The 26,568-nt window shown below is 42.6% G+C and overlaps 1 protein-coding gene across 1 annotated transcript; it reads right to left on the reverse strand.

The window, feature by feature from the left end:
• Nucleotides 1-4,979: 4,979 nt before the first annotated feature.
• On the reverse strand, nt 4,980-25,795 carry rpl7l1 (ribosomal protein L7-like 1). The gene is made up of 6 exons (XM_060914221.1): nt 25,689-25,795; nt 25,329-25,437; nt 22,713-22,873; nt 17,676-17,813; nt 17,448-17,557; nt 4,980-6,124 (listed from the first exon to the last, which is right to left on the reverse strand). The coding sequence occupies exons 1-6, from the start codon at nt 25,730-25,732 to the stop codon at nt 5,916-5,918; spliced, it is 771 nt and encodes a 256-aa protein (XP_060770204.1). The 5' UTR covers nt 25,733-25,795; the 3' UTR covers nt 4,980-5,915.
• Between the last annotated feature and the right edge of the window lie 773 nt (nt 25,796-26,568).

Consider the following 26,568-nt stretch of genomic DNA (forward strand, 5'->3'; position numbering starts at 1 on the left):
ATTAGAATATGGTGAAAAAGTTCAATATTTTCCATCAGTTATTTAAGAAAATGAAAATTTCACATATTCTCGACTCATTACACATAACCTAAAATGAACTTTTTCACCATATTCTAATTGTTTGAGATGCACGAGTATACAGACACCTGAGACATAATAATAATAATCTCATCTCATCTCATTATCTCTAGCCGCTTTATCCTTCTACAGGGTCGCAGGCAAGCTGGAGCCTATCCCAGCTGACTACGGGCGAAAGGCGGGGTACACCCTGGACAAGTCGCCAGGTCATCACAGGGCTGACAGACACAGACAACCATTCACATTCACACCTACGGTCAATTTAGAGTCACCAGTTAACCTAACCTGCATGTCTTTGGACTGTGGGGGAAACCGGAGCACCCGGAGGAAACCCACGCGGACACGGGGAGAACATGCAAACTCCACACAGAAAGGCCCTCGCCGGCCCCGGGGCTCGAACCCGGACCTTCTTGCTGTGAGGCGACAGCGCTAACCACTACACCACCGTGCTGCCCCTCAATAAATAAATGGCGGCACGGTGGTGTAGTGGTTAGCGCTGTCGCCTCACAGCAAGAAGGTCCTGGGTTCGAGCCCCGGGGCCGGCGAGGGCCTTTCTGTGCGGTGTTTGCATGTTCTCCCCGTGTCCGCGTGGGTTTCCTCCGGGTGCTCCGGTTTCCCCCACAGTCCAAAGACATGCAGGTTAGGTTAACTGGTGACTCTAAATTGACCGTAGGTGTGAATGTGAGTGTGAATGGTTGTCTGTGTCTATGTGTCAGCCCTGTGATGACCTGGCGACTTGTCCAGGGTGTACCCCGCCTTTCACCCGTAGTCAGCTGGGATAGGCTCCAGCTTGCCTGAGACCCTGTAGAAGGATAAAGCGGCTACAGATAATGAGATGAGATTATTATTATTATAAATTAAATGAATACATTTTAAAATTGCAAAATTTGAGTGGAGGACATATTACACTGGCTTCCATATTTTTCACAAATGTCAGGAAAGGCTGGCAAATTGCACAGAATTTCAGTATGGACCCTTGAAGAGAATATATATATTATCTTCTCTGGCTTGAGATATTGCATAACCTCTTCGATCCATTAAGAGCAGATAAAGGGAAAAAGAGTCTTTCCACCTGTAGAGTATTTAGTGCCTGCTGAACAGAGTGCAAAAGGCCAGTTTGTTGTATTTATAATTATTTAACCTGACATCTCGTGGTGCAACACCAAATAATGCAATATAAGGAGAGTACCGTATTGGCTTCTCTAGAATTTTAGAGAAGGTATGAAAAATACAGTGGATATAAAAAGTGCACACACCCCGTTAATTTTTTTTTTTACATCAGAAAAACCTGAGACCACGATAAGTAATTTCAAAACTTTTCCCACCTCTAATGTGACGTATAACCTGTACAATTCAACTGAAAAACAAACAGGTTATAGGTCACATTAAAGGTGGGAAAAGTTTTGAAATTATTTATCGTGGTCTCATTTTTTTATATCAGAAAAACCTATCATTTTAACAGGGTGTGTACACTTTTTATATCCACTATAAATTGCCACAATTGATATAGTCCTGGACAGGTCCAAAACATGTGCTGCAGGAGCCTGCTTGCCCCATCGCATGTACTGTAAGATCCAAATATGGTCTGATTTTAGACAGTCTAACTTTACACCAGTGAAGTCAGTACTACTTCGAACTGTATAATGGATTGCCCTTCACAGATGGATGATTAAATTCGTCTGCATGTCCTACTTTTTCTTGAGATTCAGTTCATAAACAGATGTCCTGACATTTTCCTTTAGAATTCGCTGGTATCATTCAGAATTCATTGTTCCATCAATGATGGCAAGCCGTCCTGGCCCAGATGCAGCAAAACAGGCCCAAACCATGATACTACCACCACCATGTTTCACAGATGGGATAAGGTTCTTATACTGGAATGCAGTGTTTCATTCTCCAAACATGACACTTCTCTCATTTAAACCAAAAAGTTCTACTTTGGCCCCATCTGTCCATAAAACTTTCCAATACCCTTCTGGCTTGTCCACATGATCTTTAGTAAACTGTAGTCAGGCAGCAGTGTTCTTTTTGGAGAGCAGTGGCTTTCTCCTTGCAACCCTGCCATGCACACCGTTGTTATTCGGTGTTCTCCTGATGGTGGACTCATGAACATTAGCCAATGTCAGAGAGGCTTTTAATTACTTGGAAATTACTCTGGCTTCCTTACTTAGAAGTTACCCTGGGGTACCTCGCTAACTGTTACACGCCTTGCTCTTGGAGTGATCTTTATTGGTCGACCTCTTCTAGGGAGGGTAGCAATAGTCTTGAATTTCCTCCATTTGTACACAATCTGTCTGACTGTGGATTGGTGGAGTCCAAACTCTTTAGAGATGGTTTTGTAACCTTTTCCAGCCTGATGAGCATCAACAACGCTTTTTCTGAGGTCCTCAGAAATCTCCTCTGTTCGTGCCATGATGCACTTCCATAAACATGCATTGTGAAGATCAGACTTTGATAGATCCCTGTTCTTTAAATAAAACAGGCAAAGACTCACATTTGATTGTCACCCCATTGATTGAAAACACCTGACTAATTTCACTTTCAAGGTTCACATACTCACAGATATGTAATATTGGATCATTTTCCTCAATAAATAAATGACCAAGTATAATATTTTTGCCTCCTTTGTTTAAGTTGGTTCTCTTTATCTACTTTTAGGACTTGTGTGAAAATCTGATGTTGTTTGAGGTCATATTTATACAGAAATATAGAAAAGCCAATCCAGCTCACACTTGGCATGGTGTAGAGGCGAGCTAATCATTAAGCTCTCCAGTCAGATCCATTCTACTGCCATTGTGTCTGTGGAGACTGCAGGCCTATATGCTTTAGTTTATGCACCTGTAAGCAATGGGTGTGGCTGAAACACATGAACTCAATAATTACAAGGGGTATCCACATACTTTTGGCCATATAGTGTGTTCTAACTGGACATAAAACAAACGAGGGCTATGTTAAATATGAAACTACAAATTAATTACTGACTCAAGTTATGATGACAAAATTATTTTGGAAATGGGGGTTATGGAAAAAACCTGGGTGTGGTACGAGAATCCTCTCCTTCAGAAGCTAACAGAGTGAATGACTGGACAATTGGTTTCAGTCTTCACATCAGAATTGGTGGCATCATTGGAAACAGTGATCTGGGGTGGAGTTATCTATCTGGACTTACAGTGCCTTGCAAAAGTATTCATCCCCCTTGGTGTTTGTCCTGTTTTGTTGCATTACAAGCTGGAATTAAAATGGATTTTAATTCTGATTGAGGCATTTGATTTACACAAATACCTACCACTTTAAAGGTGCACATTTTTTTTTATTTGACACAAATGATAATTAAGATGAAAAAAAAACAGAAATCTGGAGTGTGCATAAGTATTCACCCCCTTTCGTATGAAACCCCTAAATAAGAGCTGGCCCAACCAATTCATTTCATAAGTCACATAATTAGTTGATTAAGATCCACCTGTGTGCAATCAAAGTGTCACATGATCTGTCACATGATGTCTGTATAAATCAACCTGTTCTGGAAGGACCCTGACTCTGCAACACTACTAAGCAAGCAACATGAGAACCAAGGAGCCTCCAAACAGGTCAGAGACAAAGTTGTGGAGAAGTATAGATCAGGGCTGGGTTATAAAAAATATCCCAAACTTTGAATATCCCAGGGAGCACCATTAAATCCATTATAGCAAAATGGGAAGAATATGGCACCACTACAAACCTGACAAGAGAAGGCTGCCCACCAAAACTCACAGAGGAGGACATTAATCAGAGATGCAACAAAGACACTAAAGATAACAAAGATTCATAGAGGAGATGGGAGTATCTGTCCATAGGACCACTTTAAGCTGTATACTCCACAGAGTGGGGCTTTATGGAAGAGTGGCCAGAAAAAAAAATAATTGCTTAAAAAAAACCCTGCCCAACAGCATGTGGCAGACTCCCCAAATACATGGAAGATGATTCTTTGGTTAAATGAGACTAAAATTGATCTTTTTGGCTGTCATGGGAAATGCCATGTGTGGTGCAAACCCAACACCCTGAGAACACCATTCCTACAGTGAAGCATGGTGGTGGCAGCATCATGCTGTGGGGATATTTTTCATCTGCAGGGACAGGAAAGCTGGTCAGGACTGAAGGAAAGATGAATGGCACTAAATACAGGGCAATCCTGGAGGAAAACCTGCTTGAGTCAGCCAGAAGTTTGAGACTGGGACAAAGGTTCGTGTTCCAGCAGGACAATGACCCTAAACATACTGATAAAACTACACTGGAGTGGTTTAAAGGGAAACATTTAAATGTCTTGGAATGGCCTAGTCAAATCCCAGACCTCCATCCAATGAGAATCTGTGGCATAACTTGAAGATTGCTGTACACCAACGCAACCCATCTAACTTGGAGTTGGAGCAGTTTTGCCTTGAGGAATGGGCAAAAATCCCAGTGGCTAGATGTGCTAAGCTAACAGAGACTTAACCCAAGAGACTTGCAGCTGTAATTGTAGCAAAAGCTGGCTCTACAAAGTATTGACTTTTGGGGGGGGGGTAAATACTTGTGCAACTCCGGATTTCTGTTTTTTTCATCTTATTGTTTGTGTCTCAGTAAAAAAAAAAAATGTGCACCTTTAAAATGGTAGGCATGTTGTGCAAATCCATTTTAATTCCAGCTTGTAATGCGACAAAACAGGACAAACACCAAGGGGGATGAATACTTTTGCAAGGCACTGTAGCTACTGCCACTGGAAAACCGTCTACGGTGTTAATTTAATTCAGTAGGAGAAACTCATGCAAAGATTTTTAGAATAGCAAAACAAGAATTCAGTATCTTTTGTAAGTCTCTGTACTCAGTGGAATTGAACAGAAATGAAACAGCTGATATAACAGTTCAAGCACGTCCGAACAAGAAGATTGTAGAGGTCACTGCTTTTTAATAAAATGAAAACGTATGCATGGCGACAATGCACTAATAATTAGCGACAAACGTGGGAGGTTGAGAAAAGGTCCAGCCCCCTACATCCATCTACTTGTAATTTCTTATTGAATAAACACTCAATTAACTTTATTTAAAAAAAAAAAAAAAAAACAGGATATGGAAGTAGGGAGGACAGAGTCTGCAGGGATTGAAACACATGAACTGATGTCTAGTCTGATATTATTGGGCAAAACAATGGGAAATAAACATCTGTCATGCAACTGTCCATAAATCCCACCTTTCAACTGTAGTTGTATTCTTCTGTATTTTTACAATATTTTATTGACATTAAAAAAGACAGACTATTCGATTGTGATTGCAAGTTGGAATGCTGATGTCACAAGCCCAGAGTCCAAGAGAGTAAAAGTGGCCCTGATGCTTGCATGTGAGGGTCAACGTTACTCCCAGAACAACTTACGAACTGTGTGTGAGCTCGTGGATGCAGAAGAGGGCAGTTAGCACTTTTGTCAGTGTGTTCCGCTGCTCTGTGGTGAAATCTAGTGGCTGAGGAGGCACATGCTAGCAGTCTTGAACCATCCCAGACTGTGAGACACTAAGAGATGAAGGAGTGGGAGCTGGCGAATTGGGTTTAAACACAGACACTCAAATGCCATGTGATTACCATTTATAATAAACTAACATTTGCTTTAATATAAAACTTGCTGCACAGAATTAAATAACACTGTGGCCTGCGACACAGAACATTTTAGCTTTTCAGTCATTACACACTGGTGAAGAAAAACTCTGGTCCAGTCCTTCTTTTCTAGGGTAAGGAGTTGAAATATATGCCAGAACTGGGAAAGGGAAAGGCAGGAAAGCCAATAACTCTCCATAAAACAGTACAGTTTGTCCAAGTTCCCACATAGAGAGGCTCAGTTAAATTTCCTGATCACTCTGTTAATGTCCTCGGCTCGAGGTCCTGGCTCGCCCATGTCTTTCAAAAGGCCAGCTTTATCTCTGGCGGAATGTCGGGGAACAGACAAATGGAAGGGCCAGAGGAAGCTGTTCGCTACCTTGAAATTCTTTCCAGCTGAGTAGATCTCATGGATGAGGTCCTCCAAACATATGATCCCATGCTGGCCTATAGGGAAATACCACAGAAAAGCACCAAAATCAGTCAAAAAAAAAAGTCTCACTCAAAACCAAAATGGCAGATACGCTAGGCTATAAACCTTGCAGTGTTTCCCACACACTGACGAGACTATGGCGGCCCGCCATAGTCTAATTTGGGCCGCCATAGTCTCAGTCCGCGCCCGCCCACACGCACGCACGGCGACACTGGCGCACCCGGTCTGACATTGCGTGCGTTGCCTATCTGAGACACCGTGAAGAGAGAACTCTGATTAGCTACATCCTGTCTGCATCTACATGTTAAGGTAAGTTTATACAACTTTATGTAGCCTTTGACACGATTGAGAAGGTGACATTTAGGCTACGCTATTGTGCTTTATAGGCGCATGGAGAGCGCATTGATCACACCCTCCAGGATTTCGCGATGTTGCCATTTGCAACTTCAACGCAAATTCAACCAATCCCCGAGAATTCAGGGCGGTGTTGCAATTATATCCAATCACCGCAACTTTCCCGCAAATTTGACCAATCGTTGGCACCGTCTTGAGGTGACGTCGACAAACTACCTTCCACCTTACTTCCTCCGTTCAAGAGAAGCAGCATGTGCCGCGCAGTGTTGCCAGATTGGGCGGTTTCCCGTCCAATTGGGCAGTTTTAAGTGCATTTTGGCGGGTTTTGAACATATTTTGGGCTGTAAAACGTCGGCAGTATCTGGCAACATATTTTTTTATTTAATACAAGAAATTAATGGATGCCAACATTTTTGCCAAAATGGTATTTTATTTTCCATTGTTTAGGCAGCTTCAGCATCATAACTGTGAGATTCTGTTCAAATTGTTTTTTTTCTTCTATGAAGCCTGAGCCATTTATTTTATTAGTTTATAATTATTGTTTAATTTAGTCTTCAGGAGAGACTGCCTGCACACAGTACTAGTATTAATAGTTTTTTTTTTTTTCTTACATGAAAGCTGAGGCATTTATATTATATTTTAAGGTAACTTCATGTTGTGCTGTGAGGTTCTCTGCACTTTAACTTTTGAACCAACAGGTGCATTTGGATAAGTAAAGCCTATTTTTCTGCATTTTTGTAGTCCTGGTAATCTTTTATATTGGTAAAGTTGTTTATAGGACCATTTCTCAGTGTCTTGGTTTTTTTAATCAATAGTTTTTCAGTAATAACTTGATATTTAACATATCACTTAATTTTAAACAACCCCCACGCACCCCTGCAATTCAACCGGACACGCCCCCCCCAATGGGCTGCCCCCATAGGCTCCAAAATTTCTGTGGGAAACACTGCCTTGTGCTAAAATGCAAAGAATTTTTATTCGTGTGCCATTGCATGAATACGGTTATTACTTATTTTAATGAAAGTCCAATTATAACTGATATAGTCTGTAAGTTCTAGTGTTTTGATGCAATGTCTTACTTGAGCTTATGAAATAAACAGTAAACATTTTATACAAAACATTTTTTTCTTTTTAACCAAAAAAAAGTTTAATTTATGCTTGAAAATATCCTGCGGGTAAAATTCTAGCACATCCTAAATAACATGGATTTATGGATACTTGTGCTGTTAAAAAAAGTCTTTTACAACTCCAACTCCAAAAAAGCTGGGACAAATAACAGAAGGCGATGATTTGCAAATCATGGAGACCCTATATTTCATTCAAATAGTACAAAGACAACATATAAAAAATGTTGAAACTGAGAAATTTTATTTATTTCTTTGAAAAATAGATGCTCGTTTTCAATTTGAGGTCAGCAACACATTTCAAAAAAGTTGGGAAGGGGCATGTTTACTATTGTGTTGCATCACCGCTACTTTTAATAACACTCTAAACGTTTGGGAACTGAGGAAACCGACTGCTATAGTTTTGAAAGAGAAATGTCCCATTTTTGTCTGATATACAATTTCAGTTGGTCAACAGTTCGGGTCCACTTTGTTGTATTTTGCACTTCAGTGTGCCACTTTCCCCCCCTCAATGGGTGACAGGTCTGGACTGCAGGCAGGCCAGTTTAGCACCTGGACTCTTACTATGGAGCCATGCAGTTTTAATATGTGCAGAACGTGGTTTGTCATTGTCTTGCTGAAAGAAGGAAGGCCTTCCCTGGAAAAGATTTTGTCTGGATGCCAGCATATTGCTCCAAAACCAGTAGATATTATTCATGATTAATGATGCCTTCCCAGATGTACAATAGGGTGCATCAGTTGCCCCCTAAAAATGAAAAGTTCCTCCAATCATGATGCATTTTTGTTTTTATGTTCCTTTTGGTAAGAAAACACACTGGGTGAAACATTGACAAAATTCTAAAGTTTAATAGTGGCACCAGGAGCTCAAAGTTATGGAAAAAGCTACTATTTTATGACTTTGACAAAATTTTGATCACTTTTCATGAAACATTATGGCACCTTATAGAGTATACCAAATATCTTAGATCCACATTTTTAGTACATATTCTAAATATATTATCAAGTACAGTTTGAGTTTTAGCTGTTCATTGAATCATTGTTCAACTACTTTTAAACAATACAAATGTATTCTGAATCACATTAATGCTTCTCAATCCCTTGCAAAGGTTCTTAACATGATCTCTGGCTCACAAGAAATCAATAAATGGAGTCCAACATTGTGATTCAAACCTTACGCGAAAACATAAAATAAGCGTTTTTTGGCAAAAAATGAACCTCATGGTGCCACCATTAGACTTTTGAATATGGTCAAAAAATTTTACAGGATGTCTTTATTGGTGAAAAGGAACACCCAAACAAAAATGCATCAGATTTTATGAAAGTGAGGGCAACTGATGCACCCTAATGTACAAGCTACCCATGTCATGGGCACTAATACACCCTCATACCCTTACAGACGCTGGCTTTTAGACTTCTGGTAACAAGCAGAAGCTACTGTAATAGCTGGACAGCCGGACAGGGTGTTTCATTAAGCTACTTTTGTTTACTTTGCACTTCTCTGGACTTTTTTCATTAGAGTTTTGGGAGCGCTGTACAAACAAACAGACTGAAACAGCAGTGTTATCAATGCAAGCACAAATCTAAACAGGACTGTTCTGGTCATCATCTATCAAGAGAGGACGGACAAACAGAAAAACATGGCTGAAGATCTCTAAACTGAAAGAATCCCCCCAGGAAAAAAAAAAAAAAACTTCTGTATGTGAGATCATTTCACTTTTTCCAGAACAGTGTTCTACACCATGCCGAGGCTACGAGAGGTTGCAGGCGAAGACATGACGACTTCAACAGGGTTAAAGGGTACCCCCAGAGAAAATAAACATAAGCTCGACAAATTACATATTTTGCACAAACACATTTTGACTCCCCTGTAGTCACACTGTAATGTATAAAACAGTACTTAAAAAGTCTTTTGTATTCCTGCTCACTGAAGGACGCAGTCATATTGCTATTTTGTGGGCAGTGTCAAAGATCAGAATTACATAAAATTGTTGACCAGTTTCCTGTATCTTGACTGGCTCACTGCTCCGGATACCACGATGTAGCCAGATGTACAAAACACTGTTGAAAAACGGCGACGTGCAAAAATAAACGGGAAAGCATTTTTTCCGTGTTCCATTGCCGATGACTGAGCAATATAAATGACTTGCTTAACAACGGCTCCAAAACTTGGGAACAGGTCACACTTTAGAAACACTCTTTTGGCTGAAATTCTGTTGTTTGTGAGGACCATTTTGAGCCCGATTGCTTTGAAAGGAATCTACAGGCCGAGCTCTTGGGCTACGCAGGTCGCATTAGACTCAAACACTCCGCTATGCCAACAATATTCCAACACCATCCATGGAAAAGGGATTCAAGCCATGCAAGTGGATTAGCTAGAATGGTATAGGCATTCAAAGCTAATGTATGTATTTAGGCACTGCCTAAAATCGGAACTCCCAACGAGTGTAAAATGTGTTAGTAAATAAGCCCATGTTAATTTTTTAAAAAAGCAAATTAAAAATAAGCACTGGATTAAAGCCCATCTATCATGTGTTTTTAAAAAAGTTTTTAAAAAGACAGACACGAATGTCATTGTCTGGCGCGCCGCTATAAACTTACACTCAGCTTTGAGCTGTCACTAGGCTATATTTAGACCATAATCTGTTGTGGCACGTTGCAGGTGGCACCTGTATTCACACATGCAGTAAATAAATAAATATGCTTTATAACTAGTATGGACACACATATACAGTGGATATTAAAAAAAAAAAAAAACACCCCGTTGAAATGATAGATTTGTTTGTTTTTCAACTGAATTGTACAACTCTAAGAGGGCATATCAGGTGAAGCCCCGCATTGAGGCATGTGTTGTTTTGCAGAAAACCACATGACCGATGACAGACGAAGCCTCGGTCTGTTTGATTCACATCAGCGTTTCATCCGGAGTGTGTGAGAAAAGGAACTGCCTCAATCCAAACACAGTGGGGAAAAAAAAAATTCGGTTCCAAAACAAAAATATCAGTGTTACTCTGTGCAGTGCACGGCTGCAGTAGCACTCGCAGTCCCATCATACAGACTGAACATAAACACAAATGTTACCCCTCTTTATGTTTATGTTCACCTTTTTTTTTTATCTTATCATGCAGACACAATTATACGGAGCATAAATTCATACAAAGAGGCAGTGTGTGTGTGTTTGTGAAAATAAGAAGAGTAGACACCAAATTAAAAAAAAAAAAGCACAATAAATTGGAAGAAAAAAAATTACATAAAAAGTTATTTAAAATGGAACATTGTGAAAAACTGTCAGAACACTGATGTAATGTAGAAATTAAAACATGCTGTAGATTTCTCTTTGGCCCTGATCACACTCCAGCTCATGATGGGTTTGCGAATACTTGGCAATGAAAAATTGGCAGCACTGCTACCAATCGTTTGATGCACGGCAAACGTTCTCCGAGCTTTGCGAGTTGTTTTTTGGTGCGTCTCCGCCTCACGAGTGGCCAAAAATGTCGTGAAAAATTTCAATGCATGCATTGAAATTTGGTAGCCATGTTTTCATCGGCAAACTAAGCAGCGAATACTCACAGATCTGTTTGGGAATACTTCCCAAAGCTCGGGGAACCTTCATCAAGCCTCTTGAGATGCACTGGTCTCGAATCCATGTCCCCAATGCTCGCAGGAGCCTCATCAACACAGCAGCTCGGCATCGCCTAACTTTCCCCGAGACTTAAAACATACATTTACGTTCGGGGATCCTTCGGAGCGTGTTGTGCGCGGGCTTGGGACCCAGTCGTTATGGGAAACGCCTGATGCTGATTTGAGTGAAATGAGCACGTGCATATAAAGACACCGTTTTCACAGAGACTTTGCAAGTATTCTGTCAGGTATGCAGCGACAGATGGGTCCAAGTGCAGGAAGTGTGTTTATTAGGAGGCGTGATATTGATAAAACCAAAACACGAGGCAAGGTCAGAGTAACCAAATACAAATGAAACCAAAAGCAAAACAAAAAGCAGAGTCTTTAACCAGAGTCATAAACATGGCTAGAAACAAATGTTACAGTGATAATACTTCGCAAAGCCTCTGAGAAAACAACATCCTTATATGCGCGTGCTGATTGTGCTCAAATCAGCATCAAGTGTTTCCCATAATGGCTGGGTCCCAAGCACGTGCACAACGCGCTCTGTGAGCGAGCGTGGCCGCTCGAGCTGTTCCAGGCTCAAGCGTGCGAAGGCGTGATAGTCAAGTGTGCGCCTGCTGTGTGACCACAACTTCTAGCTCACGTGTAGATCACCATGCATCGCCACCAAAATGCCTCATTTTTCCAATCGATAACCCATCGCAAAGCATCATGAGCTGTAGTGTGACTGTAGCTTTAGCAGTAGCTGTGGTTAATGAACTCTGAGTGAGACTTCGAGGAATGAACCTTTCAGTGAACCACAACCGAGGCCGCTTTTGTAATCAGTCACGTGGTTTTCTGCTAAATAATACATGCTTCGAAACTGGGCTTCATCTGCCACGCCCCCCCCCCGATACTCGATACGCACTTCAGAGCTTCATTTTGCCATCGTTAATTAGAATCATCTGATGATTCACTGCTGAAATCACGTGGATAGTCCTTTATCCAAGGTTCATACAGATATCTGGTTTCTCCACTGTCCATTCTGACTTGAAGATAACTTTTTTTTTTTTAAATCTGACTAAATCCAGACCAACAAGTATGTTTACATCGACTATACTTAACTTCCAGTACCTGGCTATCAACTGACTTTCGTCGCCATATTGGCTGGCCATGTGGAATAAAACTTGATGTGATTTTGAACTTTCAAGCTTATGGTAGCTAATCAGGTGGCTACACTTGTGCGCATTATTATAATCAGGGCTTGTACTATTGATAAATCATCTTTAAATGCTATACCGGTACCCTTTAATGTGATGTTTCTGGAGCATTCAGTATGAAGAAAAGTTCATGTACATGCAGAACATGTCCTTTTGTTTTGGATATTTATACATACAGTTGTGGTCAGAAGTTTACATACACTCATCATGGGCATGAATGTCATGGTAATTTTGAGCTCTTAATGATTTCCTTGGACTGTTCTTTTTCCATGGTGGAATGATTGTACAGCATACATCTTTAATGACTTCAGGAAACAAGAATTTGAGTGCACAAGTTTGAATTCATTTTGGATTTTCTCTAATCCACACAGGGTCAAAATTATCCATACAGGCTGAAATATATATATCCACTCACTTAAATCTGTTAAGTGGTGCTGAAGGTTCTACAATGTCTTTTAATTTGACATGGCCAAGGCCTATTAACTTCTCGTTAGTGATCATAATTGACTACAACTGGTAGTTTCTCTTTGCCAGCATAAAAAGGATTTGTTTAACAGCACTCATTGGATTGACCATGGGAAAGTCCAAGGAACTCCGTGAAGATCTAAGAAGGAGAATTGCAGATATACACAAGTTGGGAAGGTCTCTTGGAGCCATTTCTAAACAACTGCAGATTCCAAGATCATCAGTTCAAACAACTGTATGCAAGTACAAGTTATTCAGATGTGTCACCACTTTGGATCTTCTTCTAGACCTTGCTGTCACCCTCAGATGAAAGGAAATTGGTTAGGATGTTCAGGAACAATCCAGGAACCACCAAGGCTCAATCCCGCCATGAACTGGAAACTGCTGGAACACCAGCGTCACGGTCCACAGTGAACCGAGTTTTACATCACCATGGACTGAGAGGGTGCAGACCAAGAAAGAAGCCCCTGCCCCAAAATCAACACCTTCAAGCTTGACTGAAATTTCCAGCTGCCCACAAGTGCCCCTTTTCCACCAAAGCAGTTCCAGGGCTGGTTCGGGGCCAGTGCTTAGTTTGGAACCGGGTTTTCTGTTTCCACTGACAAAGAACTGGCTCTGGGCCAGAAAAACCGGTTCCAGGCTAGCACCAACTCTCTGCTGGGCCAGAGGAAAGAACCGCTTACGTCAGCGGGGGGGGGCCGAGTTGTTAAGACCAACAACAATAAGACCGTGAAAGATCGCCATTTTTAAGTGACGAGAAGCAGCAGCTGTACAAACGCGAAGTCATCTATTATTATTATTATTGTTGCTGCTGCTTCTTCTGTGTTGTTTTTGCTTCGATATTCACGCCAAGGTTTATGCAAACGTAGCGAGGTAACTGACGTATACAACGACGTAACTGACGTATACAGCGACGTAATGACGTGTCTTCCGTTAGCACCGCGAGCGATGGAAAAGCAAACTGGTTCTCAGCTGGCTCGCAAGTTGAACGAGTTGTGAACCAGCACCAGCACTGGCTCCGAACCAGCCCTGGAACTGATTTGGTGGAAAAGGGGTAATGGACAAGCCTTCTGGTGAAAAGTTTTATGGTCAGATGAGACAAAGACTGAGCTATCTGGCCACAATGACAAGAGGTATGTTTGGAGGAGTAAAGGTGAGGCTTTCAAACCTAAGAACACTGTACCAAGTGTCAAGCATGGTGGTGGTAGCATCATGCTCTGGGGCTGTTTTGCTGCCAATGGTACTGGTGCATTGCACAAAGTGGATAGAATAATGAAGGAGGACTACCTCAGAATTCCTCAACTTCACCTCAAATCAACAGCTAGACAGTTGAAACTTGGACACAATTGGGTGTTCCAACAGGACAATGATCCCAAACACACATCAAAACTGGTTTTGGAATGGAAAAAAAAAAAAACAAGCTAACATTAAGCTTCTGGAATGGCCTTCCCAAAGCCCCGACCTCAACCCTATTGAAAAATATGTGGACCACTCTTAAAAGCCGGGTCCGTGCCAGGAAACCAACCAATTTAAAGGAACTCTACCAATTATGCCAAGAAGAGTGGTCAAATATCCAGCCAGAATTATGCCAGAAGCTTGTTGATGGCTACGCAAAGCATCTGGTCGAGGTGCAACTTGCTAAGGGACATTTAACCAAATATTAGTGGGGGTGTATGTATATATTTGAGCCTGTATGTATAATTTTGACCCTGTGTGGATTAGAGAAAATCCAAAATGAATTCAAACTTGTGCACTCAGTTCTTGTTTTTTGAAGTCATTAAAGATGTATGCTGTACAATCATTCCAACCTGGAAAAAGAACAGTTCAAGGAAATCATTAACAGACCAAAATCACTATGACATTCATGCCCATGAGGAGTGTATGTAAACTTCTGACCAAGGCTGTATGTATGTTACTGTTGATATGGCGTTACCTTAACTTGCTGCGTGTGTGTGTACTACATAATGATCACATTTACAACCTCAGAAGCAACAGAATAAATCAAGTAGCTAAATATCTTACTATAGAGATCTTGCAGTCACGTGACTGGAAAGTACACAGCTGTCATTTTGTCGGTAAAAAACACCGCTGAATACTGCTGCACTCGTATACAAAATGGATCAATTTCAACCGACGGACTACACGGCTCATTTTTCTAATGAACAGATAATTAGATATGTCTAAAATAAACAACCTACGGATTAGTGACCCTTATGGCTTACTGGACGTAGTTTTCACAACCGTGTCAGTGGATATGGAACTGCCAGAGGTGGAATACCCACACGTGTATAATTACCTCATTAACTTTCCCTCGCTGTTCGGTGGTGAAGCACTGCGTGCTTATAAATCTCTGGACAGTTATCTTTACAGAAATTCATGTGACCCCTAAAAGTGTAAAATAATTTTATATCTAGAGACTACATTGATTGTCACACCACTAAAGACCCAATCCACCCCCCCGCCCCAAGCCTTTTCTCAGGTTCCCACTTCCCGGGATTTTTTATTAGAGCAAGTCATAAACTTATGTTGCGAATAACCACATGGATATACTGAAATGAATACATGGCGAACCTGAGGTGAAATGGTCACTGCACAGGCGCCAGTGATCGTTCTTTCCAGTCGGTTCCCATGCCTTGTTCTTGTTGTTTGCATCGCCCCGGCCGATAGCAGCAATCCACTTTGCATGCCTGTCAGGGTCCCGTGGCAGCCTATGAAACTTTCTTCCCGATTTCTGACCTCTCCTGTTGTGGCATTTATATGCCATACAACTCTCCGGCATTGTGGCACGGTAATATTTGAAGATTTGGGCGAAAAAAAAAACAAAGTCAGTGTTGGAAAGACGGCGGAAATATGGCGTTTGACCGACAAAATGGCGACTGCTTACAACAGAGGTCACCAAACTACGGCCCGCGGGCCAGATCCGGCCCGCCACCCCCCCTTTGACCGGCCCCCCAGCCCCTCTGCCCCCCATCACTTGAACCGGCCCTATGAGGCAATCCCCAAAAGTGGTCATGGCCTATTTTTTTTAAATTGCTTTTTGGCAAATAATAACATGTCTGCATCTTGTATTTTGCTGATTTTATCAATTAAAATTGATATTTAGTTATAAAATGAACTATTCATATTTTCCGAATTTTCGTCATATGCTCGCGATCAAGCAGTGACAGGCAGCGCACGCGCAGAGAACTGTCAGTGTTCAGGACAGCAAAATGGCTAGCGGTCAGCGAAAAGCTGACATAGAGTGCAGAGTTTTTAAAGAACAGTGGGCCACTGATTATTTTTTTCGTTCAGTGTAAGGACCGTGCAGTTTATCTTGTATGTAAAGAAAGTGTGCCGGTTTTCAAAGAATATAATCTGCGTCGTCACTATGAAACCCGCCACAAAGAGTATGCTAGTTTGCGAGGGCAAACAAGAGAAGACAGGATTCGGAGGATGAAATGCGGACTGGCTGCACAACAGAATGTATTCCTTCGCCAAACCCAGATCAACCAGGCTGCTGTCCGAGCCAGCTATAAGGTAGCTCACCTACTAGCTACCCATGGAAAGCCGTTTACTGATGGGGACTTTGTTAAAGTACGCATGCTTGCTGTGGCCGAGGAGGTGTGTCCCGACAAGAAGGATGCACTCAGTGCGGTGAGTCTCTCCGCACCTACTATGACCAGGCGAACCGAAGATTTGGGGGACAACGTGTATGACCAGCTGAATGAGAGAGTGTCAGAATTCGAGTTTTTTGCTTTGGCCATGGATGAGAGCAATGACGTGCAGGTCACAGCACAACTGCTGTGATCTATTGCTCATATTATTATAATTTCAGTTTTTTAAAATGTATTTATTTTATAGGCCTATTTATTTGACCTTTATTAAGTGCTGCATACAATTATTATTTATATTATTAATATCATCAACAGGCCTACCTACAATTTATAATTTTCCACTCACCTTTGCCAGTGTCAATCACCTCAAATAGGCAGATGTTTCTTACCTTGACAGCTTTGATATTATTTTTATTAGAAAATAAATAAATGGAATATCAGTGGTATTTCAAATTAAAACAAAGTGTGAAGACTCGATTGCTACTTTTGCAAACCACTAGTAAAGATAAACAAATATGTGCCAGGAATCAAGTGTTGATATAGTAGTGGGGATATAGTAGTGGGGATATAGTAGTGTGGATATAGTAGTGGGGATATAGTAGTGGGGATGGCCGTGCCAGGCTAGTAATCTCTACTACACAATGAGGCCTGCTGGTGGTCATATTTGTCTGGGTCATACAATTCTATGTGATATAGCTGACCCGACCCCGGCCCCCATCACAGTCAGGAACGACAATGTGGCCCCCAGAGAAAAAAGTTTGGTGACCCCTGGCTTACAATCTGGAGCGGATGTGACGTCACGTGCAAGATCTCTATAGCTTATCCAAGACCACTCTTCATACCCTTCATACCGTCCCCCTCATCTTCAATAAATGAAGGCAGGGATCACATTATCCAGTCGGAGGCTTGAAAAGACTGTATTGTGCTCCTATGTTATTTACTTATGATTAATACCTTTAGCATAACCATCACAAAGCTTACCTAAATACTTCTCAATGACGGTGTTGTCTGTAAGAGGAATCCTTCTCTTATCAACCTTGCCCTGGCCTCTTTTCAAGATGAGCTCACGAACCGACTTCAAATTAGGAAATCTGTCAAACATAACAAATGATCATAATAATAAATGACAAATCTATTTAAAGCAAACTTATTCGAGTCAGAACAGTCCAAGGCATTTAAAGACTAAGCATCAAAACATGGCCGTCTTACCCCCAGGCAACGTAGGGCTCGATGACTCGCAGCATGTTCATCGAGGTCTTGCTGACTTTAATAAAGGTACCACTGAAGATTTTGCGCAGCCTGAACATGCAAATGACCTGCCTCACTTTTGGACTGACACCTTTAATCCTTTAAACACAAACATTTAAAACACACATATGACTGATTGGGGACCAGATAGAGCAGGTACTGTACTGAATTGGATGCGGGGTTCCCACTGGCGCTCGTCACACTCATCATTGATAAACAATCTATCAGTGACGAAGAGAAAATCACTCGCAGTCATCACAGTGTATTTGTCATCATTATCATAAGTCACCTTTTATAGAAATCCCTTCACAAATCCTTCCTTTTGCTGAAATCTAACCGCAGTGAAGAGACGGTGGGGAGCCGGAGTGTAAACAATGAGCACGTGCTTGCGACCAGTAAAATCCACTCGACATAATGCAGGTCTCAACATTAACTTTTGACACCTTAAATGGCCTCAAAAAATTTTTGCCCAAAAATTTTGCAGTATTTCGGCAAGTTTTCAAGTACCCGGTTCAAGCCAATACGGATATGTTTTCTAGGGGTATAAGCGAGTTATTTAGACAAAAGTCCATGTTTTTTAAAAAGCAACATTTTACTTCTACAACAGAAAACAAGACAAGCCCTGAAAACATGAAACATAAAATCAATATCATATGTAAGCCTCACGTACGGTACTAGTATGTAATATGTCTTTTTATATAGAGTTTAGGACACAAAACACTTTGTTTTGCCGATAACAATGACGTAATATTGCAAAGATGAATTATAAAACTAAAAGCATTATAAAACAGGAGTCTGTACTGCAGTACTGTCTTGTCATTCAGTTTGCCATTGCATTTAGGAGGAAATTCACTGAATGTACAGACATGATTTGTGGATGTTCTGAAGTCAACCCGGGAAAACGTAGAGGGCACCAGCGACCACTCGTAGTGATGAAAAGCACAAACACGCATGTGCACCTGAAGCGAGGCAATCAGAATCGCCATTACAAATCGGGAAGAAAAAAAGCAAAACGGCAATCACAGGGGATGCGAGGACGCTGGTTAATGCGTCTTGTTTTTTGTAATGTACTCACTCGAAAATCATTTTTGTGCTTAAAGAAGCTGACCGTAGGTGTGCCCGAATGGGCCTAACTCGTTAAAATATTTCTGCCCGAGTGTCTTGGTCGGGCAAATCGGGCAATGCCTGGTGTTGAAGCTTGTAATGACCAAATGAGCGCCAAACTTTTGACCAATCACAGTGCGTCTTAATCGGCCTGGTGTGGTGGTGTAATCATCTCTGCATGAACCGAACAATGGCTTGGTGTAAGCTGATGACGATTTTTGAGCTGTCTTTTTCAAGCACTGAAGAGGATTTAAGGGCTGAAACAGCCACGGGGGAGGCACACTCAAATCTCGACTGTCCCTGACAGTGTCAGTAACACAAGGGTCGGTTTAAAAAGAAAAGTGCTGTCAGCCGGTAAGCGACTGAAGGGAGCATGGTGTGTTGAGTTCCTGTGGATAACGTATGATGAAAAACATGGTGTCATTGTGTGTTTGTAAATCGACGGGAAAATCGGATTCCTTCCCTGTGTGGTGAACAAAGTGTGGTGAAGCAGCTTTTAGCTACTATGCAGTACAGCTATGGAACCAACTCCCAGAGGACATCAAAAATGCTCCTGCTGTTGGCAGCTTCAAATCTAGACTAAAGACCAAGCTGTTCTCAGATGCTTTCTGCTAACTGATTAATATCATCTTTACATGTTTTAAACTTTACTTAACTTGTATTCCATTTTATTCTGCTGTTTTTTTACTGAACTTTTACTTCACTTTATTTCTACTATTGTTTAATTCTCATATTTTTATTTTTTTCTCTCTTCTTCCCCCTTTATTTTATGTAATTTTATTTTCTATTGTTTACTGTTTTGCATCAGTTGCCCCCTAAAAATGAAAAGTTCCTCCGATCATGATGCATTTTTGTTTTTATGTTCCTTTTGGTAAGAAAACACACTGGGTGAAATACTTTGACAAAATTCTAAAGTTTAATGGTGGCACCAGGAGCTCAAAGTTCTGGAAAAAGCTGCTATTTTATGACAAAATTTCGATCACTTTTCATGAAACATTATGGCACCTTATAGAGTATACCAAATATCTTAGATCCACATTTTTAGTACATATTCTAAATATATTATCAAGCACAGTTTGAGTTTTAGCTGTTCACTGAATCATTGTTCAACTACTTTTAAACAATACAAATGTATTATGAATCACATTAATGCTTCTCAATCCCTTGCAAAGGTTCTTAACATGATCTCTGGCTCACAAGAAATCAATAAATGGAGTCCAACATTGTGATTCAAACCTTACGCGAAAACATAAAATAAGCGTTTTTTGGCAAAAAAATGAACCTCATGGTGCCACCATTAAGGCCAATTTATGCTGACAACGCAGTCCTCGCAGATGGCGTCACAGATGGCGTCTGCGAAGCCCCCCCACCTTCGCAGACGCTCTGCACGGACCTCCCAAAAATTGTGACCACCGCAGAAGCCTCGCAGACAGCGTCACAGACAAGAGGGCTCTGATTGGTCCACTCTACATCCGCTGTACACGCACTTCCGCTTCCCTACTTTCCCGGTTTGGTTTGTTTTCACGACCGGCATTTTTAAAAACACGAGCGAAGATGGAGCAGCATGAACAGCGGTTGATCGAGGAAGTGAGGAAGTACGTACATCTATACGACTCCAGTTCTAGTCATTATAAGTAACCGGAGGATAAACACTCCACTAACCACACCCACCAACTACTCCTAGCGATTTCGCGCCCCCTTGCGTTGTGGCGGTGAATAACATCGCGCACGCCTATTACTCCCCGCTCAACGATAAATTACAACTGTCTGCGAAAAGCTATCTGTGAAAGCCTTGTCGCAAGAGCATGCAGAGGCCCTTAGACTTTTGAATATGGTCAAAAAATGTTACAGGATGTCTTTATTGGTGAAAAGGAACGCCCAAACAAAAATGCATCAGATTTTATGAAAGTGAGGGCAACTGATGCACCCTACTCTGTAAAGCACATTGAACTGCCACTGTGTATGAAATGCACTATATAAATAAACTTGCCTTGCCTGTTGGTTGTTCCAAGATTCTTCTCAAAAATTGTAAATCAAGTTCTGAAGAATAAGCCAAGAAGCCTGTATTTTGTCACACGTACACACAAGTGACCAATGAGCACACACATACCCAGAGCAGTGGGCAGCTATGCTACAGTGCCCAGGGAGCAGTTGGGGGTCAGGTAGCCTTGCTCAAAAGCACTCCAGCCCAACCTCAGGCCATGGCTGCCCCATGTTAACCTAACCTGCATGTCTTTAGACTGTGGGGGAAACCGGAGCACCCAGAGGGAACCCATGCAGACACGGGGAGAACATGCAAACTCCGCACAGAAAGGGCCCTGCCGGCTGCTGGGCTCGAACCCAGAACCTTCTTGCTGTGAGGCGACAGTGCTAACCATTACACCACCGTGCTGCCCCGATTATCTGTGCTGAAGTAAAGGCCAAAGTGAGTCCTAATACTGCTTTTGAATTATTCCACCTTCAGTAAGCTCAAACTAAAGAGGTTTATTTGAGCATGATGGTGCACAGGGCACCCAAAATCAGGTCTCTCTTATTACAGGCTGGAGTGGAACCCAAATTTTATACGGAATGGAGAGACCTGTATCTGTACAAATATTTGAATTGTGCCAGTTTGGTTGGTATAAACCTGTATTAAGTCCAGTTTGATAAGTCAGTAACTAAGAAAAAATACAGACTAACAAAGTGAAGCATAAATAAGAAAAAGTGAAGAATACTTCTTTGACTTGACTTTTCAGAACGGGGCGGCACGGTGGTGTAGTGGTTAGCACTGTCGCCTCACAGCAAGAAGGTTCGGCGGCCTTTCTGTGTGGAGTTTGCATGTTCTCCCCGTGTCTACTCCAGTTTCCTCCACAGTCCACGGGGGGGGGGCGGGCGGGCGGAGTTGTTAAGACCAACAACAATAGTAAGACCGCGAAAGGTCGGCATTTTCAAGCAACGAGAAGCAGCAGCTGTACAAACGCGAAGTCATCCATTATTATTGTTGTTGCTGCTTCTTCTTCTCCGTGTTGTTGTTGCTGCTTCGATGTTTGCGCCAAAGTTTATGCAAACGCAGCGACGTAACTGATGTGGCTCCCCTTAGCACCCCGAGCTATGGAAAAGCAAACTGGTTCTCAGCTGGCTCGCAAGTTGAACGAGTTGTGAACCAGCACCAGCCCCGGAACTGATTTGGTGGAAAAGGGGTATCTATTGCCCCTTTTCCACCAAAGCAGCTCCAGGGCTGGTTCGGGGCCAGTGCTTAGTCTGGCACCGGGTTTTCTGTTTCCACTGACAAAGAACTGGCTCTAGGGCCAGAAAAACCGGTTCCAGGCTAGCACCAACTCTCTGCTGGGCCAGAGGAAAGAACCGCTTACGTCAGCGGAGGGGGCGGAGTTGTTAAGACCAACAACCGCGAAAGGTCGCCATTTTTAAGCGACGAGAAGCAGCAGCCGTACAAACGCGAAGTCATCCATTATTGTTGTTGCTGCTTTGATGTTCGCGCCAAAGTTTATCCAAATTCAGCGACATAACTGACGTATACAGTGACGTAACTGATGTGGCTCCCCTTAGCACCCCAAGCTATGGAAAAGCAAACTGGTTCTCAGCTGGCTCGCAAGCTGAACGAGTTGTGAACCAGCATCAGCACTGGCCCCGAACCAGCCCTGGAACTGATTTGGTGGAAAAGGGTTATCTGTGTCAACCCTCCGATGACCTGGTGACTTGTCCAGGGTGTACCCCGCCTCCCACCCATAGTCAGCTGGGATAGGCTCCAGCTTGCCCACGATCCTGCACAGGATAAGCGGTTACGGATAACAGATGGATATTTTTCAGAACCCAGTGGGAACCCTGTGGATGGACAAAAAAGAATCCAGCCCTGCGAGTGAGAAAAGGTTGTAAAGAAGCGTTAAGGAAGCTTACTGTCGAATGCGCACAGCAAACACCAGGCTGTTCTTGGCTGGAGGAAGAGCAGGAGGAGGTCTGTGCTTGAATCTCGCCAGACGTACATCATCTCTCTGCTTTATCCTGCTGTACTTATGATATTCCTCCAGGCGCTTGAACTTCAACTGTCCTTTCTTTGTCTGTTAGAAAAACAGAGCTCTGTTGAAATCTTGGTTTTGTGTGTGTTTTAATAAGCATCCTCTGAGTGTGTAGTTATGGAATCAATTTTGTGCCAAAATGTTCATACAATACTTTTGAAATTTCAAACAAAAACGACAAATCAAAATACAAAAAAAGTCAATTTTTTTAGACTGGCAAACAAATTATTCGTGTAATCGTGCAAAATATCAGTCTATTAAGGCCAATTTATGCTGAAAACGCAGTCCTCGCAGATGGTGTCGCAGATGGCGTCTGCGTAGCCCCCCCACCTCCCAAAAATTGTGACCACCGCAGAAGCCTCGCAGACAGCGTCGCAGACAAGAGGGCTCTGATTGGTCCACTCTACATCCGCTGTACACGCACTTCCGCTTCCCTACTTTCCCGGTTTGGTTTGTTTTCACGACCGCCATTTTTAAAAACACGAGCGAAGATGGAGCAGCACGAAGAGCGGTTAATTGAGGAAGTGAGGAAGTACGTACATCTATACGACTCCAGTTCTAGTCATTATAAGTAACCAGAGGATAAACACTCCACTAACCACACCCACCAACTACTCCTAGCGATTTCGCGACTTCGCGCCCCCTTGCGTTGTGGCGGTGAATAACATCGCGCACGCCTATTACTCCCCGCTCAACGATAAATTACAACTGTCTGCGAAAAGCTATCTGCGAAAGCCTTGTCGCAAGAGCATGCAGAGGCCCTTACTCTTCAGAAACCTTTTATTTTTGTTCTGCGTCTTTCTCAGTTTTGTTTGACGTAATTTATTTTGGTTGTGATTCCAGCTTTCTCGTTTGCGCTCCCTGACTTTTTGCTTGCAGTTTTGGCACAAACTTCACGTGTGGGCGGGCTGTCCAGGAATGCATTCCCATTGGCTAACTTGTGTTTGACTGACAGCTACGCTCAGCCATTCCCTACTCGGATTCTGGCGGACTGTTTGACGAGTGACCGATCCATTGACGGTAAACAAGGATCGAGTGGACTTCAGTGGCGACTAAGGCTACGTTCACACTGCAGGCTGAAGTGACTCAAATCCGATCTTTTCGCCCATATGTGACCTGTATCCGATCTTTTATTGACAATATGAACGACACAGATCCGATTTTTTCAAATCCGACCCAGGCCGTTTGGATATGTGGTCCTAATTCCGATTCCTATCCGCTCTTTTCATATGCGACTTCAGTCTGAACCGCCAGGTCGCATTCATCCGACTTACACGTCATCAACAAGCCACAAACGTCACTATTCTGCGCTGAAGTAGGCGACGGGTCTCTCAAAAAAAGTTACAACAACATGGCGCATAATCACGGGCGCAGATAGAGGGTGGGACTTGTCCCACCCAGATTTAAATTCACCTCGCTCGGTCCCCCCCACTTATAGGGAGGAAAAAACGTCTATGCTGTCTTTCTTTGCATAAGGCAAACCTCACGGAAAAATCAAAAGACTAATTACCATTCGGTTTATTGAGGTGCACAGCAGTGTATACATAGTTGCAACAACTCACATAAAACAAAGACTGATATTCGGTTGGTTGAGCTGCGCAGACTGCACAGGTTGTGAGCTCGAGCTTGGTTGCTATGGTAACCCACAACAAGTTTGACAGGCATATCGGGGTTGGGGTTGGTTTACTGGCAGCTTTGTCCCCCCCAGTTCAAAAAACGTATCTGCGCCCCTGCACATGACATCAATGCGAGGGATGCTTCGGGCTGTGAAGGTTCTGAATCTTCTCAATGGAAGGACGCAGAGGTTAGGGAGCTGATTTCCATTTGGGGGGATGCAGCTATTCAAGCTAGATTGGATGGGTCATACCGCAACCGGGCGGTTTTACTTCCGTAAACACTGGCCATGCTCACTGCGTGTGACGTCGTCGTATCCTGCAGTGCGCATGCGGAACACTTTTAGGTCGCTTTTCGTTCATACTGAGGATCACATACAAGTCGCATATATTTGTTAATGTGAACGACCTCACAAAAAAATCGGATTTCACAAAAAAATCGGAATTGAGCATTAAGCCTTGCAGTGTGAACGTAGCGTATGATATGTCACTCGTCAAACAGTCCGCCAGAATCCGAGTAGGGAATGGCTGAGCGGAGCTGTCAGTCAAACACAAGTTAGCCAATGGGAATGCATTCCTGGACAGCCCACCCACACGGGAAGTTTGTGCCAAAACTGCAAGCAAAAAGTCAGGGAGCGCAAACGAGAAAGCTGGAATCGCAACCAAAATAAATTACATCAAACAAAACCGAGAAAGAGGCAGAACAAAAAGGTTTCTGAAGAGTAATAGACTGATATTTTGCACGATTACACGAATAATTTGTTTGCCAGTCTAAAAAAATTGACTTTTTTTTTTGTATTTTGATTTGTCGTTTTTGTTTGATATTTCAAAAGTATTGTATGAACATTTTGGCACAAAATTGATTCCATCATTTATGTAGTTACCTTTCTTCTCTCGAGTAATGCGAGCTTGGCTTGAGTGGCTTTAATCGCCTGATACGCTTTTCTTTTCTTAAGAAGGTTCTCAGGGACCAACTTAATAATCTTCTTTGTCCTAAAGGAGACAGGAAGACGGAGAGAGAAGTTAAAGCTGTACTTATACAGATCTTCACTGTACACTGCTCGAGTTAACACCAGACCCATGTGCAGTGATAAAAAATCCTGATTTAACATCATCGATTCTGTAAAATATCTTCTCCATCCGGGCACACACACAGAGCAGCTGACAACCAGACACACCGACAAGAGAGTGGATTAACCGAGGCAAAGGATTATCCAGATGGAAAATGCAAACGGAATACATACTCAGACTCCGCCATCGCGTCTTCGGTGTCGAATTCCTGTCGCATACCGATGACGTCACGTCGCCATCGGCGCGTCGCCTATCGCTACCGTTGTGGGGTTGAAGTTTTTTCTTCTTCTTTCTCTTCTTCACTACAACATGGCCGCCACTGTGTGGTGTGGAGGAGCTGCTGCACTGAGCCCCTGATTCATAACAAAACATCAACGTTTACATGAAGTTTTACATGAAGTTATGAAGTAAAACCCTTTACATGTTTAAGTTTTTTATTATTAATCAGGGGGTGGCACGGTGGTGTAGTGGTTAGCGCTGTCGCCTCACAGCAAGAAGGTCCGGGTTCGAGCCCCGGGGCCGGCGAGGGCCCTTCTGTGCGGAGTTTGCATGTTCTCCCCGTGTCCGCGTGGGTTTCCTCCGGGTGCTCCGGTTTCCCCCACAGTCCAAAGACATGCAGGTTAGGTTAACTGGTGACTCTAAATTGACCGTAGGTGTGAATGTGAGTGTGAATGGTTGTCTGTGTCTATGTGTCAGCCCTGTAATGACCTGGCGACTTGTCCAGGGTGTACCCCGCCTTTCGCCCGTAGTCAGCTGGGATAGGATCCAGCTTGCCTGCGACCCTGTAGAAGGATAAAGCGGCTACAGATAATGAGATGAGATGAAACAAACAAAACCCAACAAAAAAAAATAAAATGAGGAGCATAGTGGGCTCCGTCATTGTGAAATGAAAGAAACACCAGGACTCTTCGTAGAGCCAATTGTTCAGCCAAACTGGTCTAGAAGGGCCTTGGTCAGGGAAGTGACCAAGAACTTAATGACCATTCCAACAGAGCTTCAGAAGCCCTCTGCAGAAACGGCAGAACTCATCAGAAGGACAACAATCTCAGAAAT

This window comes from Neoarius graeffei, chromosome 2 (genome assembly GCF_027579695.1).
Source record: "Neoarius graeffei isolate fNeoGra1 chromosome 2, fNeoGra1.pri, whole genome shotgun sequence".
In the NCBI taxonomy this organism is placed as follows: Eukaryota; Metazoa; Chordata; class Actinopteri; order Siluriformes; family Ariidae; genus Neoarius; species Neoarius graeffei.

What these genes read in the sequence shown, in the direction of transcription:
- rpl7l1 (XM_060914221.1), bottom strand. Translation starts at nt 25,732, where the DNA reads ATGCGACAGGAATTCGACACCGAAGACGCGATGGCGGAGTCTGA. An exon ending in CATTACTCGAGAGAAGAAAG is followed by an intron (nt 22,874 to 25,328) that starts GTAACTACATAA and finishes TTTTTCTAACAG; the next exon opens with ACAAAGAAAGGACAGTTGAA. An exon ending in TTTGCTGTGCGCATTCGACA is followed by an intron (nt 17,814 to 22,712) that starts GTAAGCTTCCTT and finishes TTGTGTTTAAAG; the next exon opens with GATTAAAGGTGTCAGTCCAA.